The 24,907-nt window shown below is 42.5% G+C and overlaps 1 protein-coding gene across 1 annotated transcript; it reads right to left on the reverse strand.

Moving 5' to 3' along the window:
• Nucleotides 1–2,636: 2,636 nt before the first annotated feature.
• stx19 (syntaxin 19) lies at nucleotides 2,637–7,276 on the reverse strand. The gene is made up of 5 exons (XM_003962014.3): nucleotides 7,130–7,276; nucleotides 5,331–5,606; nucleotides 4,993–5,229; nucleotides 4,545–4,757; nucleotides 2,637–3,798 (listed from the first exon to the last, which is right to left on the reverse strand). The coding sequence occupies exons 2-5, from the start codon at nucleotides 5,547–5,549 to the stop codon at nucleotides 3,562–3,564; spliced, it is 906 nt and encodes a 301-aa protein (XP_003962063.1). The 5' UTR covers nucleotides 5,550–5,606; nucleotides 7,130–7,276; the 3' UTR covers nucleotides 2,637–3,561.
• Nucleotides 7,277–24,907: the final 17,631 nt, after the last annotated feature.

A 24,907-nucleotide genomic window follows, 5' to 3' on the forward strand; every position in this document is an offset into this window, starting at 1 on the left:
TTGATCAGCGCATGGATATTGGGCTACCATCTTCCCAGAGCTCCTATTACTCCCTCATATATTTCACCTGGACAGAATATTTGAGTTTTTGCATTCGCCTGCAGAATGCAATAAATAACACCAAGCTTTTGTCTTCAGCTGGTTTGAAAACTTTTACTACACACACCTATTCTCTCGCACGCATATATTGGTAAGCAGGCCGTCCAAAAGAGCCTCTCGGAACGAGCACCGCGAAGCATTCATAGAAATACAACTCATGTTCATGGATGAAAACAATGAAACGCTACCTAAAAGACTGTGTTTTCCATCATTTTTGGAATCACGCTCTACAGTGCACCCCTTTTGTTCCTGTTAGCTACATTCCCATTCACGTATAGGGACGAGATATTCAGTGTTCCTTCTTTCTGGTTCCGCTTCATCGTCCTTGTTTTGTTGAATTCGGTTGCAAGAGTGAATTCTGAGCTACAGAAATATCAAATTGCCTCATGATGACAGAGCTCTCCCAGCCAAATGCAGCTGGTATAATAACTCTCTACATGTCCTTATCACATCCAGTGACCTCATCACTACTGTTGGTATTACTGTCACAGTGCTCTGAGTACATCACTCAGCAGCTGGAATCAGTCAGCTCAGACGTCTCCTCTCATCCGAAGACTTCACGACTGCACGTATGTCCATATTCTTTCATTTTAGAACCCTTTGCACTCTGTGCTGCCTCATTGAGGTCAGACCGAAACATGTAATTAAGGATTGAGTGAACTGTTTAGGGTTTAAAGAAAAAGAAACAGCTTTGAAGCAGCGTTTCAGCCGTGCAGATCAGAGACCTGAAATCAGTGATATCACGCTGCAGTTCTGGGTACTCCAGCAGCTCCCGTTGTTGCTACCCCCTTTGATTTATCACTTGCTGAAGGTCCTGATGCCCCCCGGTTCCAAATTTGATGGGAGTGATAAAAGGCGGCAGTAAAGTGAAGTCAGCCCCGTGTGACCACAGCCGGGGTTCCACACAGGAGGGTCCCTTTGATGCTGCTCGCAGGTTTGGGGTCTGTCGGGTCCGCGATGTTACTGACGGAGCGGATAGAGGAAATACATGCGTCCAACGTACACAGAGATCCTTGTAATGCTGTCTGGCTCAGCCATGATCCGCATCATAAACACGGATCGAAACAGCCTCTGCAGCTTCTTTCTTTTTTTTTAACGTCTTCGTGATTTGGGTCTGTTGAACCTGAGGAGGTTCTTGTCTTTGGGCTGTCATGCTTTGGAGCAGGGGCTGGTCCTGCTGGCTCACGCAGAAAAGACCGGCTCGCAGGGTGTCAAAGGGCCGGTCTGACTGCAGATCCTTGAGTCAACACGATGAGTCGGCAGACTGTTGGAAACCAACACTGCTTGTCCAGCACGCGACCCTGAACCATGACGCTCTCTGAATCACAGACGTGGAATCTCTGTGAAGTATTAGAAAATGAATGGCACGTTACTTTAATGTTTGTGGGTGGATCCAGAACCTCCCCCACCTCCTGGGAAGATGCACCTGGAAGGAGGAGCTTTCTCTCAGGCTCCAAAAGATCAGAAAACCACAGAAACTTTGGATGTCTTTTGCAAATTTAGCACATGAAACACATACATTCTAGTGTATTCTGTTCAGAAAAGAGTTGCAGAACCTCCCCTAGTTTTTCTTTCTCTTTCGACAGCCACAGATCCTCTCTGCTCTGTTATCCGTCTCTGTTTTTCGGTGGAAATCCTCCAGTTATTCCCGCTCCTCCTGGCGGTGGAGATGGCTGGCCATATGCCGCACGTGTCTGCATTCTGACAGCTCAGTCTGGGACGTGTCGTCTTTTCATCTCAATACCAACGAGACGAGAGCGTGATCTCTCCAATTATTTTCTCCTTTTCCTCTGCTGTTTTTAGCCAGGCACGCGTGAGGCTTCGCAGGGATTCATGCAGCTCGGTGGGTCCTCGCAGAGATGCCGGCAGCAGTTTAGAAGGGCTGGAACTTTGAGTCTGTTGCATCCCTGCTGCGAGATCCTGTTGACAGACTCTGCACAGTGGGCTCTGCTACATGCACGCCACTTTTTTTTAAACTGGCAATTATCTCAGTGAACACTGGATGGCATTGTTGCTGTTCAGGAGGCCTGCATTTTTTTAATTATTTTTATTTTCTCTTCAGGTGCAATCAGAAGCTGGGCTAACTTACAGTAAAATGTAATGTTGCGTGAATACAAATATACATCTCTGCTGACATTATATCCTAATATCTAATCCTCAGCTGAAAGGATGCCTGTTTAGGTTTCCAAAGCGGCAATTATATTTCAGAGGAAAACCTGTTTCCTTTAGGTGTTCTACCTTTAATTTTTAGTTCACAGGAACACTAAATGCTAAAGGGTGTCTTCTTTCCATCTGCAGGAATGGAACGGTTCTATTTACACACTGGAGGGTAGCAGGGAACAGCTGAAAACCAGAATTTCCAGTCAGTCCCAGGCACACCCGGTTCACCTGTATTTAGTTCTGGACACAAGACACCAAAGGTCAGTGAGTCACCATAAGCACACACTGGAATACAGGATGTCTCAGGAAGTCTTTCCGTGTCCTGAAAATACTTCATGCAATATATTTCATGGCATTTAGGGTGTAACTTCCAAGATGCTTTTTTAAAATTATTTATTTGAAATTTACTCTGCGAACATACAAATCATCCAACGTGGCATCAGTTCCCAAGGTCATATTCCAAAAATGGAATTCCATTTGTTTTATTTATAGTTTTTTTCAGACTCCCTAAAGCAGCTTTTATTTTGAAATGTAATTACAGACAAGTACTTAAATAATAACAACAGCAATAATAATAAAATAATCCCAGGTCGTTCCACCCAAGCAGTTTTATCACAGTTCTAGATGCAACGTAGGAAAATCAACCTTCCACATACACAGATGCTCTCAATGACTGTTTTATCTCTATATCACCAATGTTTTGATCAAGGCTCTTTATTCCAGGCTTTAAGTAAATTCCCTCTGCTGTGCAACGGAATAAAGGACTTTTTCCAGATCAAAAGCTGAATATTTAAAATACGAAATGTCCTAATGGCTGATTGTAAAAGGTGAATTTTTCTGCTCGTCAATCCAAACTTGCGAATAAATGAGTCTTAAAGTGCAGATACTGGGTGTCCAATAAATGGTCACTGCTGTGATTCTCTGATGCAGAAACTATATAAACGGATATACTGTGGCAGCGGTAGAAGCGCTGGGCTCCTGATCTCCTTGTTTGTGACCTCTCTCTGATGAAGGTCTCCAATAAGCAGCAGCGTTGGCCGGGAGCTCTCACTGAACTGTCTCTTTCAATAGCCGTTGCCTCACATCCCCTCCAAAGAAACAAGCAGCTCAAATGTCAAATCAGGCTTCCCCCTAATTGTTTTCTCTGCTCTGCTGAATTTGACTTTTCCATCCCTCTGTTGACCAGCAAGAACTGCACAGCCGTAACCTTCATTTCCATGGTCGTCAGATCCAATGGCGGCTACCCCTTCATGGAAGTGGATTGTGAAATGGAACGGCCGTAAACAGGAGATGCTGTTTATTTCATAAGCAGCATCTCCAGGGAGGGCAGCAGCAGCAGCACAGCTGCCGCAGCGGGTTCCTCTTCTTGTACCTGGCCGCTAATTTGAATTTCTCATTAGATGTGTCCACGTAATCTTGTGTCCTTTCCACGTTGGTCTGAATATGGTCAATGAGGATTCCTTGTTCTTCCACCAGCAAGAAAATGTCAATGAACAGGTCATGGAGCTCCTTCATGCTGTTCTCAAGGCTCAACAGCTCCTATTGTTGGGGGAAAGGATGAGACCATGTGGGATATATCAGAACCACTCACCCAAAAGCTCGTTATTTCCAAAATAAATTAGTATAAATCAATAACAACCACATTTTAATTGTGTTTGGCAAATGAAGAGGAGATTAATTGGCAGTCAAAATGCATCCATCATCATGATTGATCTGATTAAAAATTTTAATGCCATTAACCCATTTGCAGTGGAGAATGACTCTGCATCTCTGCAATGCATGTCACACAGTTTTTCCAAGTAGAATCACCATCACGCATGCACAAATAGGTAGAAACCTGTGAGACAGAACAGTCACCTGACATTATTACAAATGTATTAGGCAGTTTGTGCAGGATGGAGTTTTCTTTTCTAGCTGCCACATAAGCCCGACGCCTATGTTTGCGACACACCCCTCTGTCTGTTTGTCTGTTTGCTCATGGACAAGCAAATGGAATTATTATAAGATGAATAATATTTAATCTCAATTAATCAAAATAAGTCCACAGAAACCCTGTAATTAATCGGATTAATAATTTGAATTGTTTGACAGCACTCATACAACACAATTCAAGCCAAAAAAAAGACCAATTTCTCTTCTCGTGTTGAGAAGGTTAAGATGGACACAGTCAATGTTGATATCGAACGTTCCTAACGGTGCGGAGAGCAACATAACGAATCACATGACACAAAGTTGTAAAAACAACTCGTAATCTGCCCGTTTTTGACTGAAGACCAGCGCGATACCTTATGTCGCTGTTCGATCTCTGACAGTTGTGCCCGTGTGATTCTGGCGTCATTCAGCAGGTTCTCGTTGAACACCTCCAATTTTCCCGCCGCCATCATCTCATTCACCGCTTCCTCCGTCATCTGCCGGCCAGACACCTCCAGCTGCCGGATAATGAAGCGCTTGCAACGCTCCTGCTTGGTCAGCAGACCTTCATTATACTGCAGAATTACCTGCACATGCAATTATAGCAAACCAGAAGGAAAATAAGCCAGAGTGAGATGGAGAAATTAAAAGAATAATAACAGTGAGCTATTTGAGCACCTGTTCGATTGTGGCACTAAATGCCCTGATTTGCACAGTGTTTAATAAGTATTGACATCATTGTGCATGTTTATTTCATGAACTCCATTTAAGAACGATTTACTCGGACGGTGGAAGGATACAAAGAACCACAGTCTTCCTAACCTGCTGGATTTTGCGGTTCAGTGCTGCATACTGGGAGCGTTGTATTCGGGTTGTTACAGCAGCAGGTCCGTGAAGCTCCTCAGTGCTGTGGACCTGTTTGGAGAGGGCCTCCATCCGTCGGTGGAGGCTCTCTGCCTGAAGCTTGATGTCACGTGTTACGCTGCTTTCTTTCTTAATTACGCTGAAGCGACGCATGCTGGCCACCAGGCTCTTCTGCTGCTGGCTGAACTTGAGGACCTGTTGTTGACAGGCCAAAAAAATGTATTTCATTACAAAATCACAACTTAGGAATGTTTAGCATGGATTTAGGCGCGACTGGAATGTCGATCCGGATTTACCTCTATCTCCAGTGTTGTTATATCGTCTCGTATTTTCTGAGCCTCAGACAGGAAATTGTCAATGACCGGCTCCACCTCAAACACAACAGCCTGTTGTGTTACGACGCCAACCACGGGCTCCTCATCCTCAGGCTCCTCTGAAACAGGGGCGGCATCCTCACTCGCTGCCTCTGAAAACTCCCGTGACTTCTTCTGCAGCTCTTCCAGGCGATCTCTCATGGTGACAGAGGCTCCAAACTCCACGAGCAGCCACGAGAAATGTTCCTCCTGTCGAGGCTGATGGAAAAAAAGAACTTTTTAAACATTTTCTGCTCTACTGGTCAAAAGGACAGCATTACACGCTTGGCAACATGTTTCTCCAAAAAATGTACCTCAGTACTAATAATTGAATAACATATTTTCCTATATTAACCCTTTCATTCAGAATTAGGAGGAGAGAACAATGTCCAAATCCGTTTTCTCCAATAAAAACAATTAATGGAATGCTTCTACACATCGTGTGTGTCTGTTTTGCTGATGCACATAGTTAACACTCAAAAGAGAAGACCCATCCTGGGTACTCAGAGTGATGGTTTGTTAGCAAACAGTTGCCGTCACACTTCCAGCTACACAAACTGCTGAGATTGTGTCCTGTGAAACGTGCACTGGGTCTGCAGCCACAGCAGTGAGGTGGTTTCATATCAGGGGACAATTTTCGAGACACTTCAAAGATCAACCAGTTATGTAAATATGCAAACAAAGAGGATTTTAAGTTGAGGATCCACATTGTTTTCCAGTTTTTAGATCGTCAGTAAATATTATCAAAGGTTTGTAGACATGTACGCTGCACTTTGGACAAGCGGAGAGAAACTAAAGACGTGTATCTGTCCTAGAGGAGAGGGACCATCACTGATCACCCTGTTGACAGAAGTCCTCTGAAAAGGTCCAAACTGGTGTGCATATCTGTAGATGTAAACTAAAGTGCCCAGTAAGAACCATAACTTTCACTGCTTTGAGGATAAATCTGCCTGTGCGCTGAGGCTGCGGTGTGGACCTCCTGGAACCTTTTTGAGGGAGAACAGTAAGTTTATCTGCAAGTTCCCTTTCCCATGGGAAATGGCTGGCTTATTTATGTTTACCAACACTGGGGAAAAGAGCAAACACGTCAGAAAACAGCATCTGGACATTAATTATGGACAGGCCAGGAAAAGTTCAGGTTAACAAAACAAACAAATACAAGTTTGGAACTTCAAAAACCAGTGCAGCCTGGATACATTCCCTAAACAACGCAAAAAGAAAAGTCCTGAATATAATATTTTAAGATCACATGTCTGTTTTGAGGGATTGGCTCCTGAGGCGTGGATTCTACTCAGTGTACACACAAAGTTCCTGTACTATGAGTACCACTTCCCACTAATAGCATTCCTCTCTTTCCTAAAGAATGCAAAATATACTTTGGTGTTTTGGTCAAAGTCTTTCCTTCCCCCCTCTGCCTACTGACCCTACAGAGCTGATTAAAACATTGCACAAAGGATTTGTGAGCACATTCTCCCGTGTTTAGCCCAAAAGCCCAATAGAAGTGAAGCAGAGTTCAACAAGAGTCTGTCCTCTTTCTCACACCACTTTGCTCAAACAAAGAAGTCTGTTTCTGGATAAATAGGCTGAGAACCTTCTATGTGCGGATGAAGTTTAGTCAGTTGTTGGTTGTGGTGAAGATATGACAGAAGGTGTAGCTGGAGACGTAAACCACTAGCAACATTAAAATCAGCACAGCACACCTTCAAATGTCCCCTGAAGATTAAAGCTGATGAATGTTTTACCTTATTGTTGTTCTCTGATCACAGGCTTCAGAGTATTCCCATACATAGCTGATATAATATTATCATATCATCCCTGGATCTGCTCAGCAGCTGAAGGTCCTGCATTTAAAACCCCTTTATCTTTTCACAGTGTGACTCACAGGGAAAACAGGAAAAGTTTGGAAGTGTTCTCTGGGATTCAGCTTCAAGCACCTCCCCTCTAGAAAGGCCCCATACGGGCCAATGGGAGGGAGCAGGCAGGAGGCCTATTTGCTTATCTAAAGAAATGAAAGGTGACGTTATAAAGTTTATGAGGAGGAAGAGGAGGCGCGAGGAGCACGGGGAGTTACCCTCAGGCATTGTCTTGAAATTAGAGTAAATATGATTGAATTGAGTGCATGAAAAACAAGGGTGTGTGTGTGTATGTGTGTGGAGGGAGGGCAAGTCTGATGTCAGTGACAGTTGAGTTTCTGAAGATAATTTCCACAAGAAGTGTCTCCATTCATGGGGTAAACCCCTTAGTCTGAGGGGACGGTCCGCCTGAGGCTGCAGCCTCAGTGCTTCTGACAGATTTCTCCTGACACGCTGTCCAATACCCAGCCTCCTCGTCCACACACACACACGAGGGGCGCTCTTTGTTCTACACAAAGATGTTCAAAACTGTGGCGGAGGAACAGCTGATTACACTGTTCGCAGTGGGTGCAAGTCCCGGCTCCAGTAACGCTGGAGGGACAGTCACATCCCCGATGGCAACATATTATGACAACAAAGCAAAACCAGTTTGGTGACAGTCAGAATTCACCTTCATTCAGACGGAAACGCTGTAACTCTTGTTCCTGTTGTCTTTTTTCTTTTTGCTTGATAAGCAGATGGGCTTAAATGCACCTCCTCCGTGTCTCCTAAACCTCTCAGCCTCCTCAGACCGTGGGGTAAAGTGGATCTCAAATCAGCCATTTATAATCAACTGTTGCTCCTTTTTGCTTTGGTGGAGCAATTTCAGTGAAAAAGAAATCGACTTTGCAGCTTTGAAAGCAGCAGCTGTGAAAACAAGTGTTGCCGAGGTCTCAGAGCCTCCAGCAGCCCCCACATTTATGATTGATTTATGACTGAAGGAGACTGGTAAGAGATGGAATATTAGCAAGAGTAATGAAAGCACCCTTCAGACTCGCGAAAGACTCCAAAGTCAATTAGCCGACATTGTCTGATGAGCCTAAACTTTAGTGGTTCCTCGCCTTCAGTGGGTCCTCAAAGACTTTAAAAAGTGGAAGAAATACAAATCCTATAAGACACTCTGGAAAACATCCTGAAAAACTTGTTTTTCACAAATACAATGACATGAATCAGCCAAGGGAAACCGCACAGAATGTAAAATAGGGAGAGCGATCGAGTTCTAGAGAAATTCCATGGAAGAAAGGCCACATTAAATAAATGAGCCGCGGTGGGTGAGGTGACAGACCATCATAGAGACTTTAGGCCCGTGGTGTCCGCTTGCACAAGTCTTCTATCAGCATTAAAAAAACATACAAGACAGATTGAGCGAGGGGATGGAGATGGTTGGAGGCAAAGATAATGAGGTTGAAACAATCATTAAGCCAATCAGGAAGACCGATGCTCAGGTCGCTGACCTTGACTACTAAATGAAGGGAGTCAGACTTTCACTTATTAAATGTGCCTTTTGGGCACCACGGGAGACTGTCACTAAGGTCAACAGTTTGCATCTACAGTCTAACAGCTGACCTTGATGCACACCTCCACGCTGCTCAACACCAAGAGGCACCGCGTTCTGACTCTCATCTAAAGAGATATTTGGTGAAGAAAAACAACCCAAAGCTTTTCATAGCTTCATGTTTACAGACGTTATTTCAACAGGTAGAGATGTCAGAACGCAGAGATGGCTTTTTAACTAAAACAGCAAGTTTAAATGCTGCAGTTTTGTCTTTAACCTCATTCATGGAGCTGTAAGGTGGCGTCACCCGTGGTTTTACAAACTTTGTTTAGGTAGTGTATGTGTGTTTGTTTGTGTGTGTGTGTTTGTTTGTGTGTGTGTAAACATCCAAATAAATTCTAAATGCTGTTCTCCTACATGTTACGTTAACAGAGTTTGAAATTAATCTCTTGCTAATGATTCCTAAAGCATGAGTGGATATTATTACTGCGTGTCTCTGCTTCGCAACTATCTGCAGTTATACTAACAAGGTTTGCAGCTGCATCTTTCTGAACATTTAGCCCAATAGATATAATTTAGTTGGATAATTGATCAGATTCTGCATTTCCCTAAAGTTGTGCTACACATCAGAGGATTGAAAGTGAATAGATGTTAATACGAAGTCCAGATAAGTCCTGCAGGGCTAAAGGCTTTTGTACATGGAAAAAATAAAAATGTCCCGGCCACATCTGGAAGAGATGACAAACTGGTCATCCTGGAAATTAAAATGAAAATTACCTGGCGCCGCCATTGAAGCTCAAAGCAGGAACCATTCTGTGCAGAGATCAGTCCATTAGTCATCTTCAGATGTGTATTAGCAACAAAGTGCACCTGGCAGAGAGGCTCCGGCTGAAAAGAGAGACTTTTGTTTGGCTGGAAATTGAATCAGATGGTGATTTTCATCGCGGATTACCAGCGTTGTTATTCATATCTATTAGCTCTCAGTACTCGTTTTAAACAGCAGCAGGGCTTTATTATGCTGATAACACTGAGCAGCTTTTAAAACTTCCTGGTGAAGCACCTAAATGTGGATGGTTTCACCCCCTGGTGTCATTTATAGTCATGTCGCTCTGTGGGCCTGTGCAGAAAATTAAAACACAACAATGCTGTTGTGAGACATTTACTTACAGTAATTCTGTTTACAGCAGACAGGACACAGACTGCACAGACGGGTATGCCGGTGTGGTGAAGAATGCATGTATGGATGCAACCGTGCACACCAATAACTGCCCAGCCGTGCATGCAGCACCTCTATTAAGCCCAAATCACGCTCTCTGGATTTGTTGTGTATAGAATCTTTAGGTTATGTTCAGATGCTCCCGAACAATGCTGCAAATGGTCACCTTACAAACTCATCTGCTGCCTTTCCGTGATTGCAAACGCTGGGGCAGCCGTATACAGCAGATATTTTTATGCTGTGAATTCTTTTCTGGCACGCAGTAACAGCAAAGGTGAGGTACGTTAAAGATGTGCAGCCCCTGCATCACAAAGCCCTGTTTTGGTTCAAGGAGAACTCAAACCCGGCTTAATCTACATAAACAACACCACATAGGTGTCACATTTTTGCTGGCGTAAATGCTTTTCACACAGGTTCATTCACATTTTGACATAATGCAGCATCTATATTCAAATTCCTGTTTTCAAAACTGCACATCCTAATGCAGCTCCTAGCAGTATATTTACATGCTTTGATACTGGTGTCCTGCTTTGTATCCCCGAGGCAGAAGTTACTCATTACAGACCTGGAAAACCTCAACAGGAGAGAAGGTCGGTGTTAAACTTAAAGGCAGTACGGATTCTGAAAGAAGCTTTGATGCGCATAATTATCCTTTTCAATAATCCGAAGTGAAGGACACTTCACTGCTGCCCGTACATCCGGAAGGATGAGCACAATGGTGAACTCAGTGTCCATCTGAAGGGACAAGCAAACATATTTTACCACGATAAACATACAGTCCAGGCTTTGTGCTCATAAGTGTTTGTGTGTGTGTGTGTGTGTCTTCTATGATACTCACCATGTTTGTTCCAATAAGGATTTAACAGGATGAGCTAAACAAACACTTTCAGAATCAGACACATTTCTGTAAATAAACAAGTGGACCTAAGCTCTATAAAACACAGTTAGAGTGTATGTATCTACAAGCGCGAGTCTTTATTATAGTGATTTGCATGTTTATTGAATTTGCAGGTTGATGTTTACACAAGGATTTGACCAAGCTAAAGAACAGATTCAATTGTTTCCTAACGTAACCCATTAACACCGTCTGTTGGCTAACATGCGTTGCATTAGTGAAGACACGTGAAGCATATTTCACTTCATCAGAGTGGATGGGTTTTAACGATTTAAGCATTGTGGAGAAGGATTTTAAGTGTTTCTTTAGGTGACTAACACTTAACAAGGCAACAAATTGGTTACTTTTGTTTCCTTATTGATTTGATTTGATTTGATTTACAGTAGCCCTGTTGAAACAGTAGATTAGCATGTATCTATGGTCAACACACAAGGAACTGGACATTTGATTTATTACAAATATCAGATATGTGACATGGTTTATCGTAGAAAGGGAGTATAGAACAGGATATAAGACCATGTAAACAGTAAAACATCCTCTCACATGTTCTGGATCTGTCAGTAATACAATTCAAAATAAATTATTAACTCCAATTTCACCATATTTGTAGAGAGATATGGTATTAATAAAATTAAACAAAATGAGTTCCTTTTTCAAGGGATGTTGAGATGTCCAGCATATTATTGATCAATTCGACATCATACTAGATCATATCTGTTGTTTCAGAGGCCGACAGTATTGACATGGTTGCGCTCAGAGCCCATATAATCTCCCAGCATCCACCAAGAAACAAGACAGGCCATTTCATCAATTATAAGAAATGTCACGTGAGATTGGGTGGCGCTATCTGCCATTTTCCACCTCCAGGACACGGTAATTGTCATCGCAGAGGTTAGGTGGCAGTGCTCTGAAGAGCCTCACCATGACAATGGCTTTGGTGCTGACAGGTGGATGAGAGGATAAGGGCCAGCTCAGCCTCAGACCACATGTCACAGTCACACACACACGCACACACACACACACAGACAAGTCTTCCGCAAGCAGACCACCCCTAATCGAGACGGAAGAGCACTGCGGCAGATCGAAATGCCTGTAGATGACAAGGTGGAAATGGATTGGCTCACGTGCCCTTGTCATGTCGCTCCATCACCACTAAACAGCGAGGAAGATGGATGGATTCCATGGCAGAAGGTTGGGTGGTGCATAAAGAAAGCAGCACAGAGGTGCACTGAAAAGATATGAAGTGAAAGTAAAATGAGCAAACACATGCACACATACACACAACCACACACACACTCACAGATACATACACACATACATGCCTTGATTGGTTTTAATCCAATGTGACCAACATCTAACACGCTTTGCTTCCTTTAAAGGAAGACAAAGTCTGTCCTCGGTGACATGGGTCACCAGCTACAGGATATTCACCAAAAAGTAGGGCAAAAAACCCCAGAAAAGCCAATTCACTGCTGGCTCTGAGACATATTACACCACTGGGATTAGAAAGTGACCTTGATAATGACCTTGACAGTGTATTCACCAATCCTCTTTAGTCCGTCTGATAGTACTTACCAGACTGTACGCAGAGCAAGAAAATGTAACCAACTGCATTTGATTAATTGATTCATTTTATGGGATTAATTAGACATATCTACCCACTTTATAGCAGCCTCTTTATGATATCTATCATCCTGCAAGGATCTTTGATTTCTCACTATTGTCTGAGGATCCGAGGCATAATGACCTGTTTGCATTCAGAACTTACATGTAAAGAACAACATGTTTCATAGGCACCTGCCTTACTGATAATAAAAAGTATCCTGCTCCCCACATGTGGCAGAGCAGCGTAGATCTAACATTTTCCCTGGGTTGATGTGTGGCGGCGGGGGTCGCAGTGGGTCGCACGGGAAGGTTTGTCCCGCAGTGATGTGTGTATGTGTGTGTGCCTGTGTGTGTGGGGAGGGGGGAAGGGGGGGCAGTTTGATGCTGTTTTGCCACCCTTGGGGGATTAATCACCTGGTTTCATAAGTACATCACTTGCCAACATAATCATCCTGCAGAGCGTTCTGCCAACAGTCAACCTGAGAGACAGGAGGGGGAACAATGAAAGACTGGAGACGGGAAAAAGCCACTTTGCTCCACTGTCAGTGGATATATGAGTTCAGTCTGCTTGCATGGAACTGTGTCCTCTCCGTTTAACCCCGTGAATACACATTACTCAGTTTAGTGATGTTGTAGGCCTGATGATGGTTCAATTCATTCTGGGGTATAAAATGTTCATTTATATGCTGAGTTTGTGTTTCGAATGAACTACAGAGGTTTTTAACCACCTTCGCTAAAGAAATAGTTTTTTTTGTTTCCTTATCTGTCTTGTTAGGTGCAGTCAGCTGCCGGGCTTCATCAACTAAGGGAACAGATGGTAAAGAGAAAGAAGAAATATTGAACGCAAAAGAGAGGAAGGCTTTCGAAAACACGTCAAATTGAGATCGAAGCAATCCCATTTGTTCCTGTTAGCTGGGTGTCTCTCATCGACATCTGCTGATGAGAATTTGTCTTGGTAGATGTCCTTCATTTCACCTCCCAAGGTCTCTCCCTGTACCCTCTCCTCTCTCCTCCCCTTTACACTCCTTTCCCCTCAGTTGAGATCATAAATTTCTGAATATAAAGGCTTGTTTCCAGTCCGTTAGATGCACCAGCCAATGCCAAGAGCTTTAACATCCCCTCCAGCACCTCTGAAGGCCCTTAGATGGAAAGAGCTGCCTCTCCTTTTCCATACGCCAATGTCACTGATATATACAGTACACACTTCACTCTGTCACCATGGGGCAGACTTCCTTCACCCCCACGAGGATAAGCTGGATCAACTATACAGCATTTGCTGAAAAGGATCACTTTGTTCGACCCATAGATTTTCAAATCAATGTGCTTAATCGTGATTAATGCTGCAGCATCCGTTGATCTCGTCTGACCACTGTTTCCTGTTTCCTGCTTGGTAACCATCCTAGTAATGACACCAAAACCCCACTAAAACTCTCTCTTATGATGCAATGTCAGCTGAGAGAGGCCACCAACACCTCTGTGACTGTAAAGACATTTGGGAGACTACAAGGTCCACTGGAGGACACGTCTCTGGTTCGGGGAGTCGTACAGCTGTTAGCCTAAAGGCTACGTTTGGTGGACATTAAATGTTTAATACAGTGATTGGAATAATCAAAGGAGGATTTAACCTTTAAAACTGTTGTATTTACTTGCAATCTTCCTTCAACTTGACAGAGTTTTCTAAAAGAGTATTTATTCATGTTATAAAAGGGTCAATATTTGCATATGCCAATTTTGTTTGAGGAGAGTTTTGGTTGGCCTTTTTGCCAAAAGTAGAAGGATTTCTTAACTAGGAATACTGCTCAGTGAGCCTGTGCTAGTCTTTGCAAGCTGTGATCTGATTCTACAGTAAGGGGGGGCATATTCATCATATAATGAAATCACCCTGTTTTTTTGCCAAGTAAGACGTCTGCTTGTTCCCTGACAGATTGGCAGGTGAAAAACAAGTGTAGGGCAACAGGCCTTATTTAGCTTGGGCAAAAAGGCTCATCAACCGTTGCCCCACGGCTGTTCATGTCTCCTCGACATTTGGGAGCAAAATGTTTTCAGTGTTGCCTCAGCTATCTGAGAGTTTGAGACGGGCAGAATTTTATTTTCTCTTCACACTGGCAGTGCCCTTTCTGTGAACCCTTGGCAGAGACAGCTGACAAAAACTTTTCGATTTTTTTTGTTTTGCTGTTTTACTTCAACACTGTTCTGAACATTCATCACATAATGAAGTGAGTCTTGGTCAATGCGGCCGCGGTGCTTATAGTGATTTTGAAATACTTTCATGTGGTTTGTCAACACTGTCCTGAACGACCTCTATTTCCAAGGCATCTTAATTGCTTTGCTAGTTGCCTGAGTTTTTTTCTATTTTTTCCTGCAAGAAAAACCACAAAAACACCTCACAAGCCGCTGCTTCGTCATCAATCCCTTCCTTTCACTGACGGATGAAATGCCATTCCTGGGCTGCCGTGCTACTTTAAATGTTAAGGCGGTTTCATTTGCAATCCCAAAGGAATTGCTCATTTCCTATCAACGAAAAACCCCACCGCCAGCATAAACCCCAGCTCAGAGTCTATTAAAGTCATGTAGGACACAGGTAATTTGATTCATAAAACCAGATTACATCGGAGTTGTAATGGCCTAATGATGAAGCATCATGTTTGAGTTTCAGTTAACAGGATTGCCTAATTGATGACAGATGCCATCATCAGCAACTAAGCAGCATCACGTACAGTAAGAAACATCTCACGTGCTGGGCTGAAGATGTTGAACCCCATAAAGTGATTAAACATCGGTCATATTCTAACTGTAATCAGGATATAAGGATCCTGATTACATGAACCAAATTACAGTGTTTTTGTTTTTCTTTCTTTTTTTGGCTGATGTAGATTTGGCTGAGTGTTATTTTCCCAGGAGAATACTTGATATAACAGGTCTGCCAGACAATTTCTGTTGGGCATGAAATACCTGCCTGCCTTGCAAAAGAATTTATCGATTTCTCTGTTTCCCCCATTAGCCAATATGTAGAAACTCATTAATTTAGAGAACTAAATAATTGATATGTGATTGACAGAATTTGAGTTGTTCCCTGCTGTAGAGAAGCAAGGTGTTTCAGGCTGAGACAAAAGATAACCCTCCGCCTCGGCTATGTAGGAAAAGAGGTGCTAACACACATTAATAAAACATTCTCTCTTTTTCATTCTCTCTCTTTTTATGGGTGGCTCCATTAAAGCCACTTTTGGCTTCCTTTCCTATTTGTCAAGCATATGAATAATAATTACATGCTGCGCTAATTCACAGTTCCCTCCAACGATATTCTTTGCAGTTCATGCATGCTTAAAGTGCAGTTATTCCGATATGGGTCATTTCATGGGGACAATGCACTCTGCATTTCCACTTTCTTGGTTTTGTCTTTGGTCTCCTCGGATTTACTGTTGCCTGCAGCGTGCATAGATAAACTCCATTGCACCGCATCGGCACGTGAGATTGCTGAAATTTGCAGTTTTTTTCTTTACCCTCCAGAATAATCCACAGGTTAATAACGAGGTAAAATAATTTTTTAAAGAACCATTAACAAAGTCAAAAATGAGTGAAGAAAAATGTGTTAAGTCGACAGTCGCGTGAATATCTTTAGATATTAAATTTAACAACATTGTCAAGGCTGAGGAACAATTACAGATGTGCTCAAGTGTAATTTTCGAGTTCAGTAGCCGTGAAACCAAATGCATCTACACACAATGAGCATATTACAGTTTACAAATTATTCCACCATACTGAACACAGAACATCGAGCAGGAAAAGTAGCACTTTCTGATTGCATATTGCTGCAGATAATTCCACTTTAATTGTGGCAATTCTAAGGCGAAAGCTGGCATTATATTACATTATAGCATTGTGAAGCAATCAGGATGAGCATTTATTCCTGAGAATCTCCTCACAGATGATGATTAGAGGAGTCCAGGCATTGAGAAGATGCACCAGAAGCAGCAGATTGCAAAACTGGCAAAAATGAGAAGACAGAAAATACAAAGGTAAATAGTCAAAGCCGGTTCATGCTGCAAGATCTTGACTGGAATAATGTGCAGGTGCTTTGATAAATGATGACAAGGATTTCCAAGTCAAGAAGGTCAGGTAAATGGCATTTACTAGTGTGTTGTGTTTTTTTTTTTTGCTATACTGTGAAACACTATTACTGTATCTGGCATTGTAAAACCCTCCAACAGTGGCTTAAACACACTGAAGCAGGAGGGACCAGGAGATAAAATATTTAAAAATGTAACAGTGATGTCTGATTATCATTTCATTTTATGAATAAAATAATAAAAATAGACAAGACAGTTTTTCTTTTGAACTAGATTAAATCATATTAGGCCTAATCAAACTGTGTGGAAGCACTGCAGGCCGTCACAGCCTTCACAGTTGGTCCAGAAGCACCAATGTTTCTCTTCCTCCGAGTTCCTTTTAAAAACTTCTATCACAATAATTACACATCACTTATCATAGCACTTATCTTCATTACAACTGTTTTCAGTGTGTGTGGAGTCTCTCTCTCTCACACACACACACACACACACGCACACACACACACACACACACACACACATATTCCTATCATTTGCAGACATAATGCATCACCTAGCTCCACTAACCACCTTAACCCAATTCCACCCTCAACAATTAAACCATGTTTTAACTCTCAAACATGTCTTTGCTGCTGTGGGGACCAGCCAATATGGCCCCACTGAACAAAATATCCTCATTTCTCTTGTTCACACATGAACAAGCATAAGCACAGTACCGACACAAAAACCCGTTCTCCGGAATGACAGGAGGTTGTTGAGTTTACTGCCAGAGTTGAAAAGATTGCAATTGGCAGCCAATTGGCCAGATAATAATTGCAGATATCTGTAAATAAAGGAGAGAACTCAAAGTTCAGTTGCTCATCAGATATAGAACAAACAGTCATCTGCTTCATATAGGACTGGTAAATAAAATGGCCTCACATTTTCATGAAGCCATACCAAAAAATGAAGAACCAAAATCACTAAGTAACTTTGTTTAAGCAGATCACACTTTAGGATGTGTTAAGTTTCACAAGTTCTCATGTCCTCCATCTGAACTCTGTTTATCTCTGCAGAAACCCTCCTCCAGCTTCATTCTGTACATTTCAAAGGAAACGTGAGACATTCATCTACATAATCCAGAACGCACCGTGAGCGTGCGTGCACGAATGTATGTGTGTGTGTGGCTCTGTGCATGTGCACTGAGAAGAGTATTAACTTATTCTCAGCATTCCCAAATCTAATTATCACTGCTGGCCTGGGGACAGGGCTCACTCATTGAGCAGGATAACGAAGCTGGTCTCAGATGAAAATGGGACAGACAAAAACAGCAGATGTATATCGAAAAAGAACCTAATCTAAAGTGTACACAGAATTCTTTAGAACTGGGTCAGTGGTTTCTACAGCTGCATCATAATTTGAGAGACTGGGGGAGGGGAGCTGCGATAAAAGTATCTCTCTAAACGTTATAACATTAGAGATGGCACGTAGGACATAGAAATGTCCTGCTTTCATGTGGTTTGAGTTGCATTCAACATGTTCTTCACGTGGTATGTTTATCTCATCCAATGCACATGTTTTAATGTGAATTTATGGAATTACCCCTAAACTCTATAATCGAGTGAAAGTGGATGAGCTTAAATCAATCCAGTAACTGGAAATGTAGCTTGTTGATAACTTGTTGCTCAGTTGGTGACATGGAATGAGTCAACACTGTATTATGGTGATACATCACTTTAATAGCTCACCAACACATTGTCCGTGTTTCGTCGGTGAAGGATCAGTTGATGGATCTTTAAAACGCTGTTGGTATTTGTGGCAATCCTAAAGGATTTTACGATGACAATCACAAATTTCAATCCATCTTCATAGTTTGCTTTGCATTTTCGAGGCCTGTGCCTGTGCGAGTCTTCAAACTGTAACAAACCCAGCGTGACAGCAAGTTTGCTGTTACTCTGGTGATGAGAAGAACGTTATAGTCTTTCCCTGCCAAACAGGTCTACTTGTATCATCAGCCCCTCATCAAATGAGTTATAACACAACTCCTCAGACACCCTGAGCAGAGTGGAAAAAGGACACAGATGGCTATAAGTGAGATCCAGCTTGGCATTCCATAAGACCCCAAGGAGAAAACTCTTCCTATCATGACTCTTCCTTCACACAAGCACTGAGATTTACTCATCCTCCTCAGCACCTCCTACCTGTCTTCTCCTCGCATGTCTGCAGTTTAGTCGTTCCCCTCATTAAAACTATTAATTGACTCACTCACACGTCCTCTGGCGAGGGTCCATTTGGGAAAGACCTCCACCACTAGACCAAATTTTCTCATCAAGACCGAGTTCACCGTCCTTCACTCATCCGCAGGGCAAAACAATCATCTCGAACTGAGCCTGAGTGAATATGTGTGGGTTTAATGGCACCCAAATATGACTACATAAAAGAGGTTTTTCATTTATTTTTTTATTTAAGCGTAAAGATTCACATCCCCTTTCATTTCTGGCTTTTCATGAAACAGCAGAAGATGCAGGAAATTACAATGCTTATCACATTTCTGAGTCTCCTTAAATAAAAAAAATGTAAATTTCCTCACGCTCATCTTATCATCAAGAGTCAAGTTTCTCAGCCGTCTCCCTGAACCTTCAACCTTCATCCTCTCTTTAGCCTGTCTCCACCATCACTGATACGCATCTCATCAAAATCACATTTCCTAAATGTAGATAGTAACCTTTATGAAGTTGAAGGAAATTAGATTTCCCAAAATACACCGCAGAACCAGGTCAGTGGAAGCAATTGGCTGTTGTAAAGTGTCCAACCTGTCATCCATCACACAAAGACATGTCCTGTCCTGCCAAGGTCTGTGTCACCACTCTATCCGTCACCATCTCTCAGTGCTAATGTGCTTTTTTCCCCCATCTGTAGCTACCCCTTTTCCTCCCTATAACCTATTCCAACCAAATTCACAAGTGACCATAGCTTCAATTTATTACTATTAATAAGGAACAATCACCAATTCACTAAAATTATTCATGCTATTCTGTCACATTTAATTTGTTTCTGGTGCTTTTTGTACAGGCAACCGTTTTTGGACCATATTGCATTGTTGCAGGTGGTGTTGTAGATCAGGGGGTTGGAATAATGTCTCATTTCAAGAATGTTCCAGGTTTAGACCTTTCCCGGCACTCAAGGTTCCTCCCACAGCCAATAACCATGCACATTAGGTTAACTGGAGACTAAATTGACACACTGGTTGTGTGAGTGAATGGTGTGTTTACACCGGGGAATTGGTGGCCTGTCCAGGTTGTTCTAGCTTGCAGACCCCTGGAGTAGACTTCAGCATTCCCTATGACCCTGAGTAGGAATAAGCTGTGATTAACAGGAGGTGAATGACAGGTCTATTTTTATATAGAATGTCAGGGACATGCCCCTCAGAACAGCGACTTTCTTTATATTTTACATTCAGGACACGTGTCTGCAGTTCCACAACCACAAACAGGAAGTGATGTTTGTGACTTCTGGCGTTATAGTGTGTGCAGAGTTGGCTATTGGAAGTCACATAAATGATGAATAGTTTGAATTTATGGGGAAGCAACAGTGATGACTGATAAAATTAAAAGGTTCTGGAGAAAGCAGCGAGTCTGACTGAATCTGCATTTATCGAATTGCGATCACATTTTGCTGCAGGGACTGGAAAACGCCGCGGGAACGCCGGGTAGCAGCGCCTATTGTTGTCACCGGGAAGATAGTCGGATTGTGATCATAGCAACAAACGTAGAAGTTACGGGTGTGTCTAACAAAACTTTTCGTTATTGATTAAATATCTTATTGGTGTTAATTTGGGTGTATTCATTTCGATTTACACAAAGAAACGTTGATATCTTCCTGTCATCAGTCTGTAACCTGGGAAGGCCTGGACACAACGTTTCCTCCTCATCTTCTCTCACATTCAGATTCCTGTAGGATGTTATACATTACAATCAATAAATAATTTGACAAAGCCACGGTGGACTCAGACAGTTTGAAATCACTTTGCTGTAAATCTAATAAAGGGACTCTCAGTGCCTAACAAAGCTCCTATTAATCATCCATGGACAGTTAAGTTATTTTAGTCAATCCAATAAATTAGACTAATTTTCCAATATATCTGTTGTAAGACAGCAATGAAATAAACTTTTAAGTGCAGTTAATAGAGAGTTTTTGCTTCCCTGTGTAATACTGTAGTGAAAGGAAGAGATTGTGTTTCTTTTGTTTATTTAAAAGAGAAGGAAATATTATTGAAAGCCCCCCATCTTTCAGTACATTGTGTTCAGAAGGTTGCCTAGGCTACAGTCAAAATTAAGGTCACAAAGTGCCTTCAACTGCCTTTCCTCTAATAACATGCGAGTGGGAGTACAAGTATGGTTTTATGTTGTAATTCTCAGACACTCCTTCTCATTCACTGCCTTAAAAAAATACAAATGAATCTAATATTAACTGCGTTTTGATAGATATGTTGGATAAAACATGACATCCGATCTCCAGCCCTTAATTAATTGCACCCTTACAGAATCTGCAGGAGGGTTTTTCATACTGATTTAACACCAGGCTGCTGGTTATTTCATCTTCTTTCATGGTTTCAAGACAAATAAAAAAAAAAGGGTTAACAATTGGTCTTGCAGCCATTTTCATGTTCATTGCCTTTCTGTGCCCCCTCTGCCCCCTGCACTTCACACCACTCAGAGATTAGTTCCCCCTGAGTGGTGCCAGTAAAATGGTCTCATTAACAGCCAGCGAAGCCACACCGAGGCCAACGTGACTCTGTTCACAATTACACCCCACAAGGCTCTCAGTCTGTCTGAGGACATGATAGACACCGGTGAGGAAACTGAGACCGTCCAGGACTCCTGATCGGTGTGTGTGTGTGTGATTCAGAACAGTTCGTGCAAAGGAACTCTAATCAACTAATAAACAAAGTTGTATTGGAGAAGAAGAAAATAGATCTATTTTTTGGATTCTTTCCCCCCTTGGAAGGTTAGATGAAATTAGAATTTTACTTTTCATCATTTCATTGATTCAGAAGACTGCAGAAAGGTTGTGTATTACAAACTCTCAGATTATTTTGGCAACTAATTCTGTAGTACTATTAATCTTTATAATCTGTGAGTATAATCTGTGAGTGCTACACTAGTCAACTTTCTTCTGAATACTGCTTTGGTTCAAAAGAAAAAATAGGTACATCTCCTTCCCACTTTGATTATGTGTTTTATGGCCTGGAAGAGAAAAACAATGATGGCGTAGATGATAATTTCTTTCTTTCTTTTTTTGACTGATTTATCCTTTCAGGGTCATGGGGAGGGTGCAGATGCTGATCCTGGCATATGGTTGAGGCCAGGATACATCCCTGAATGAGTCGCCAGCTCATTGCAGGCCTGTATATGAGCTTTTGGTGGTATCTTGCTCAAAGGTCCTTCAGCAGGTGTCCTGGAAACTCCTCAGTACCAGAACATCTTCCATGTTTTGCCTGCGCTAGGTTTTGAACTGAGAACCCTTCAGTTCTCAGCTCAGTCCCCTATAGACGGAGCTACTTCCACAAAGACGGAATATCTGAAATGATTTTGTTTGTTCACATGTTTTTTCTATGACTGTATGGATGCTCTCTGGGTACTCTTCCCATCACAGTTCAGCTTGGATATTATGGGAAACGGTGGCTGTAACTTCACCTGCCACACTGTTAAGATAAAGGAATGGGTCAGGTTAGAAGCACCTGGAAAGCACAAGCTTGATTCTTGTTACAGATGCTGCATAAATAAAGCTGAACTGAACTGAACTGAGGTCACCCATTAAAAAGTGTATTAACATAGGAAGCAAGCAAGAAGTCTAGTATACCACCCGTATACCCCAAAGCCCAGAGGTAAAATAATAGTCTGCTGGAAGTCAGCCAACACAGTAAACATTTGTCTGAGAAAGTAGAGACCTCTGAACAGACCATAGTCTTCAGGTGCATGTGTAAAACACTTTGCAACTCTAAATCTCCGTGGACACTGCAGCAACCTGTGTGTGGAGTGTGTGTGGATCCCAGTGGCATCCATTTCAACCCACCTATAGTCTGGTGGGATTCACTTCCACAACCACCTGGAAATGGGCTTTCCTGAAAAGGGCACGATCTACCATGCCTGGAGCAGACAGGCATAGTCGCAGTGTGTCAGATGAGGGCTGCGCACTCAGCGTGGCATGTCAGCGTGCAAACAGGACAAAGCAGGAGTCATTTCACCTTCCTGAGCTCCTTAAGTTATTAGGAACAAAGGCAAGGTTCCGTCTGAGAGCCAAAAGCAACAAAGCTGTCTTCAGTAACAACGCCTGTGGAGAAGAAAGACTCCAGAGGCTTGAACAAATCCCTCTGCCAAGCCTCAAATACCAAATGCATCTCCCACTGATGCAATGAAAGCACCTTCTTTTATCAGCCCGTATCCTATACCTTTACTTCTTTACTTTACCAGAGAATGGTTTAAGATACAGCTATCGCCACCACTCCTCAAACAGGATCGAATAATGCTGCCAACATCTTAAAAATGGTGCAAACTCCAGGATGCCAAATGGCGGTTTGTACTTTAACATTTTTTTTTTGGCAGAAACGCGATCGATAGCATTATTCTCTAAGTCCAGGAGAGGGCAGACCTCTGAGAAACGTGACCATTATTCTGCGTAGCATTAAAAATCACCTAAATCCCAAACAGTGCTTTTGTTTTTCTTTTTGCAAACCTTTTATACATAATATTCACAAGTTTTAACAGTGTGCTCCGTGTTTTCGGTGAGTGCTTCATTTCAAACCCCTGCAAACTGCTACCTTTCCAAATTGCTTAATTTGTCAACATGCCAGAGCTTTGCATACAATGCATAATTACAAAATGATTTATGTGTGGAGCAACCACGGAACCTTTCTTGCAGAGACACTATCAGTGATGAAACTGTGTACTAGACATCAAGCTGTTGACCCCCCCTCCCCCCACCCCTCCTAGCTGGCATAGTGATGACGGATTTGCAGCTGATCGCCAAGAGTCTTACTATCTTGATCAGAGTGCATCACCATGGTCACACTCAGTGAGCAGAGATGAGTTATTGACCTCCGACAGAACAAAAGCTTTAGAGGAACAGCAGTAATTCATCACAAACCTCATAAGTGGGGAGACTTCTCGCAAGTCTTGCCAAATCAAGGGCGTACTCCATGTTTTAACTTTTGCACCCTCGAAGTTTGGCCCTCTGGAGTCTGCCCATTTTGCCCCAAGTCTCTTTGACTTGTTGGTGAGGCAGCAAGACAACATTTTCAAACATAGCAGGGACATTCCAGAGCATAGTGGAGGAATGGTGTGAGAGAACAGAGTGCAGGACAATAGAACAGGTACAAAAGATGCATAAAATGCACTACACAATGCACAATTATTAAGTATATAAAGAAAACATTTCTCTCCAGGTACTTGGACTTCCCCCCCTACAGGCCGAACACATCCACTTGAGGAAAACTGAAGTGGCTGCTCTAAATTCACCTTAGTAGTGAATGGCTGTTTGTGTTTGTATGTTTTCCCTGCGATGAGCTGGCGAATTCTTCAGGGAGCACTCTGCCTCTCCCCCAAAGGCAGCTGGGACAGGCTCCAGCCCCCCACAAAACCTCATAAGGGACAAGTGGACAAGTGGAAGAAAATGGATGAAGGAAATTTATTTTACAAATGTGTGCGTAGATAAGATAAACAAAAGTAGCCAACAGGTGCCATCCTGGGTGGGAGGGGCCCTGGACAACGTCCTGGGGCTGTAAAGTTCTTCAAGGTAGGGGAGACGGCAGCCAGGGGTGGAGCTGGTGACCCTCTGGAGTCTTTTCTTGTTTCACTGTTGGTGTACCACAACCATGTATTATGGGTTAGCACTCCAGGAACCAGAAAACTAAGATTATCTCCACAAAGACCCCACTAATAATTAATGGCTGAATGTTTGTTATAGCTCATGAGGTCTAGGAACAGCTCAGGTTCTCCTCACACAGCACCCAGTCAGCTGCTCCACCTCTGTAACCTGTAACAAGTGTGTCCCTTACACAAAAATGACATCATCAATTCTAGCACTAATAAAGAATCTTGGACATTTCTCTTTCTTATTTTGATGTTTAGCAAGTATCTCTCCTGATGGTATTATGGAGTATAATAGTATAATAAGGTTTTCCCTCTGCAAACCAAAAGAAGATTGCAACAGAGAGGTTTAATTGTTTTTATCAGATGCTCCAAATTGCTTTACAGTTGTCCCCAAGGGGTGGAGTGGGGTGTGTGTGTGTATGTGTGTGTGTGCGTGGGGGGGGGGGGGGTGTGACTTTTGTCACCAAAGACACTGTTATTAAATCTGTAATAAGTAATGC

This window comes from Takifugu rubripes, chromosome 1 (assembly GCF_901000725.2).
Source record: "Takifugu rubripes chromosome 1, fTakRub1.2, whole genome shotgun sequence".
In the NCBI taxonomy this organism is placed as follows: Eukaryota; Metazoa; Chordata; class Actinopteri; order Tetraodontiformes; family Tetraodontidae; genus Takifugu; species Takifugu rubripes.

Bases quoted from the DNA above. Each gene is read 5' to 3' on its own strand.
- stx19 (XM_003962014.3), bottom strand. From the start codon at position 5,549: ATGAGAGATCGCCTGGAAGAGCTGCAGAAGAAGTCACGGGAGTTTTCA. The intron at 4,758-4,992 runs GTTAGGAAGACT...TTGCATGTGCAG, and splicing joins TGAACCGCAAAATCCAGCAG to GTAATTCTGCAGTATAATGA. The intron at 3,799-4,544 runs GTATCGCGCTGG...CCCCAACAATAG, and splicing joins AGATCGAACAGCGACATAAG to GAGCTGTTGAGCCTTGAGAA.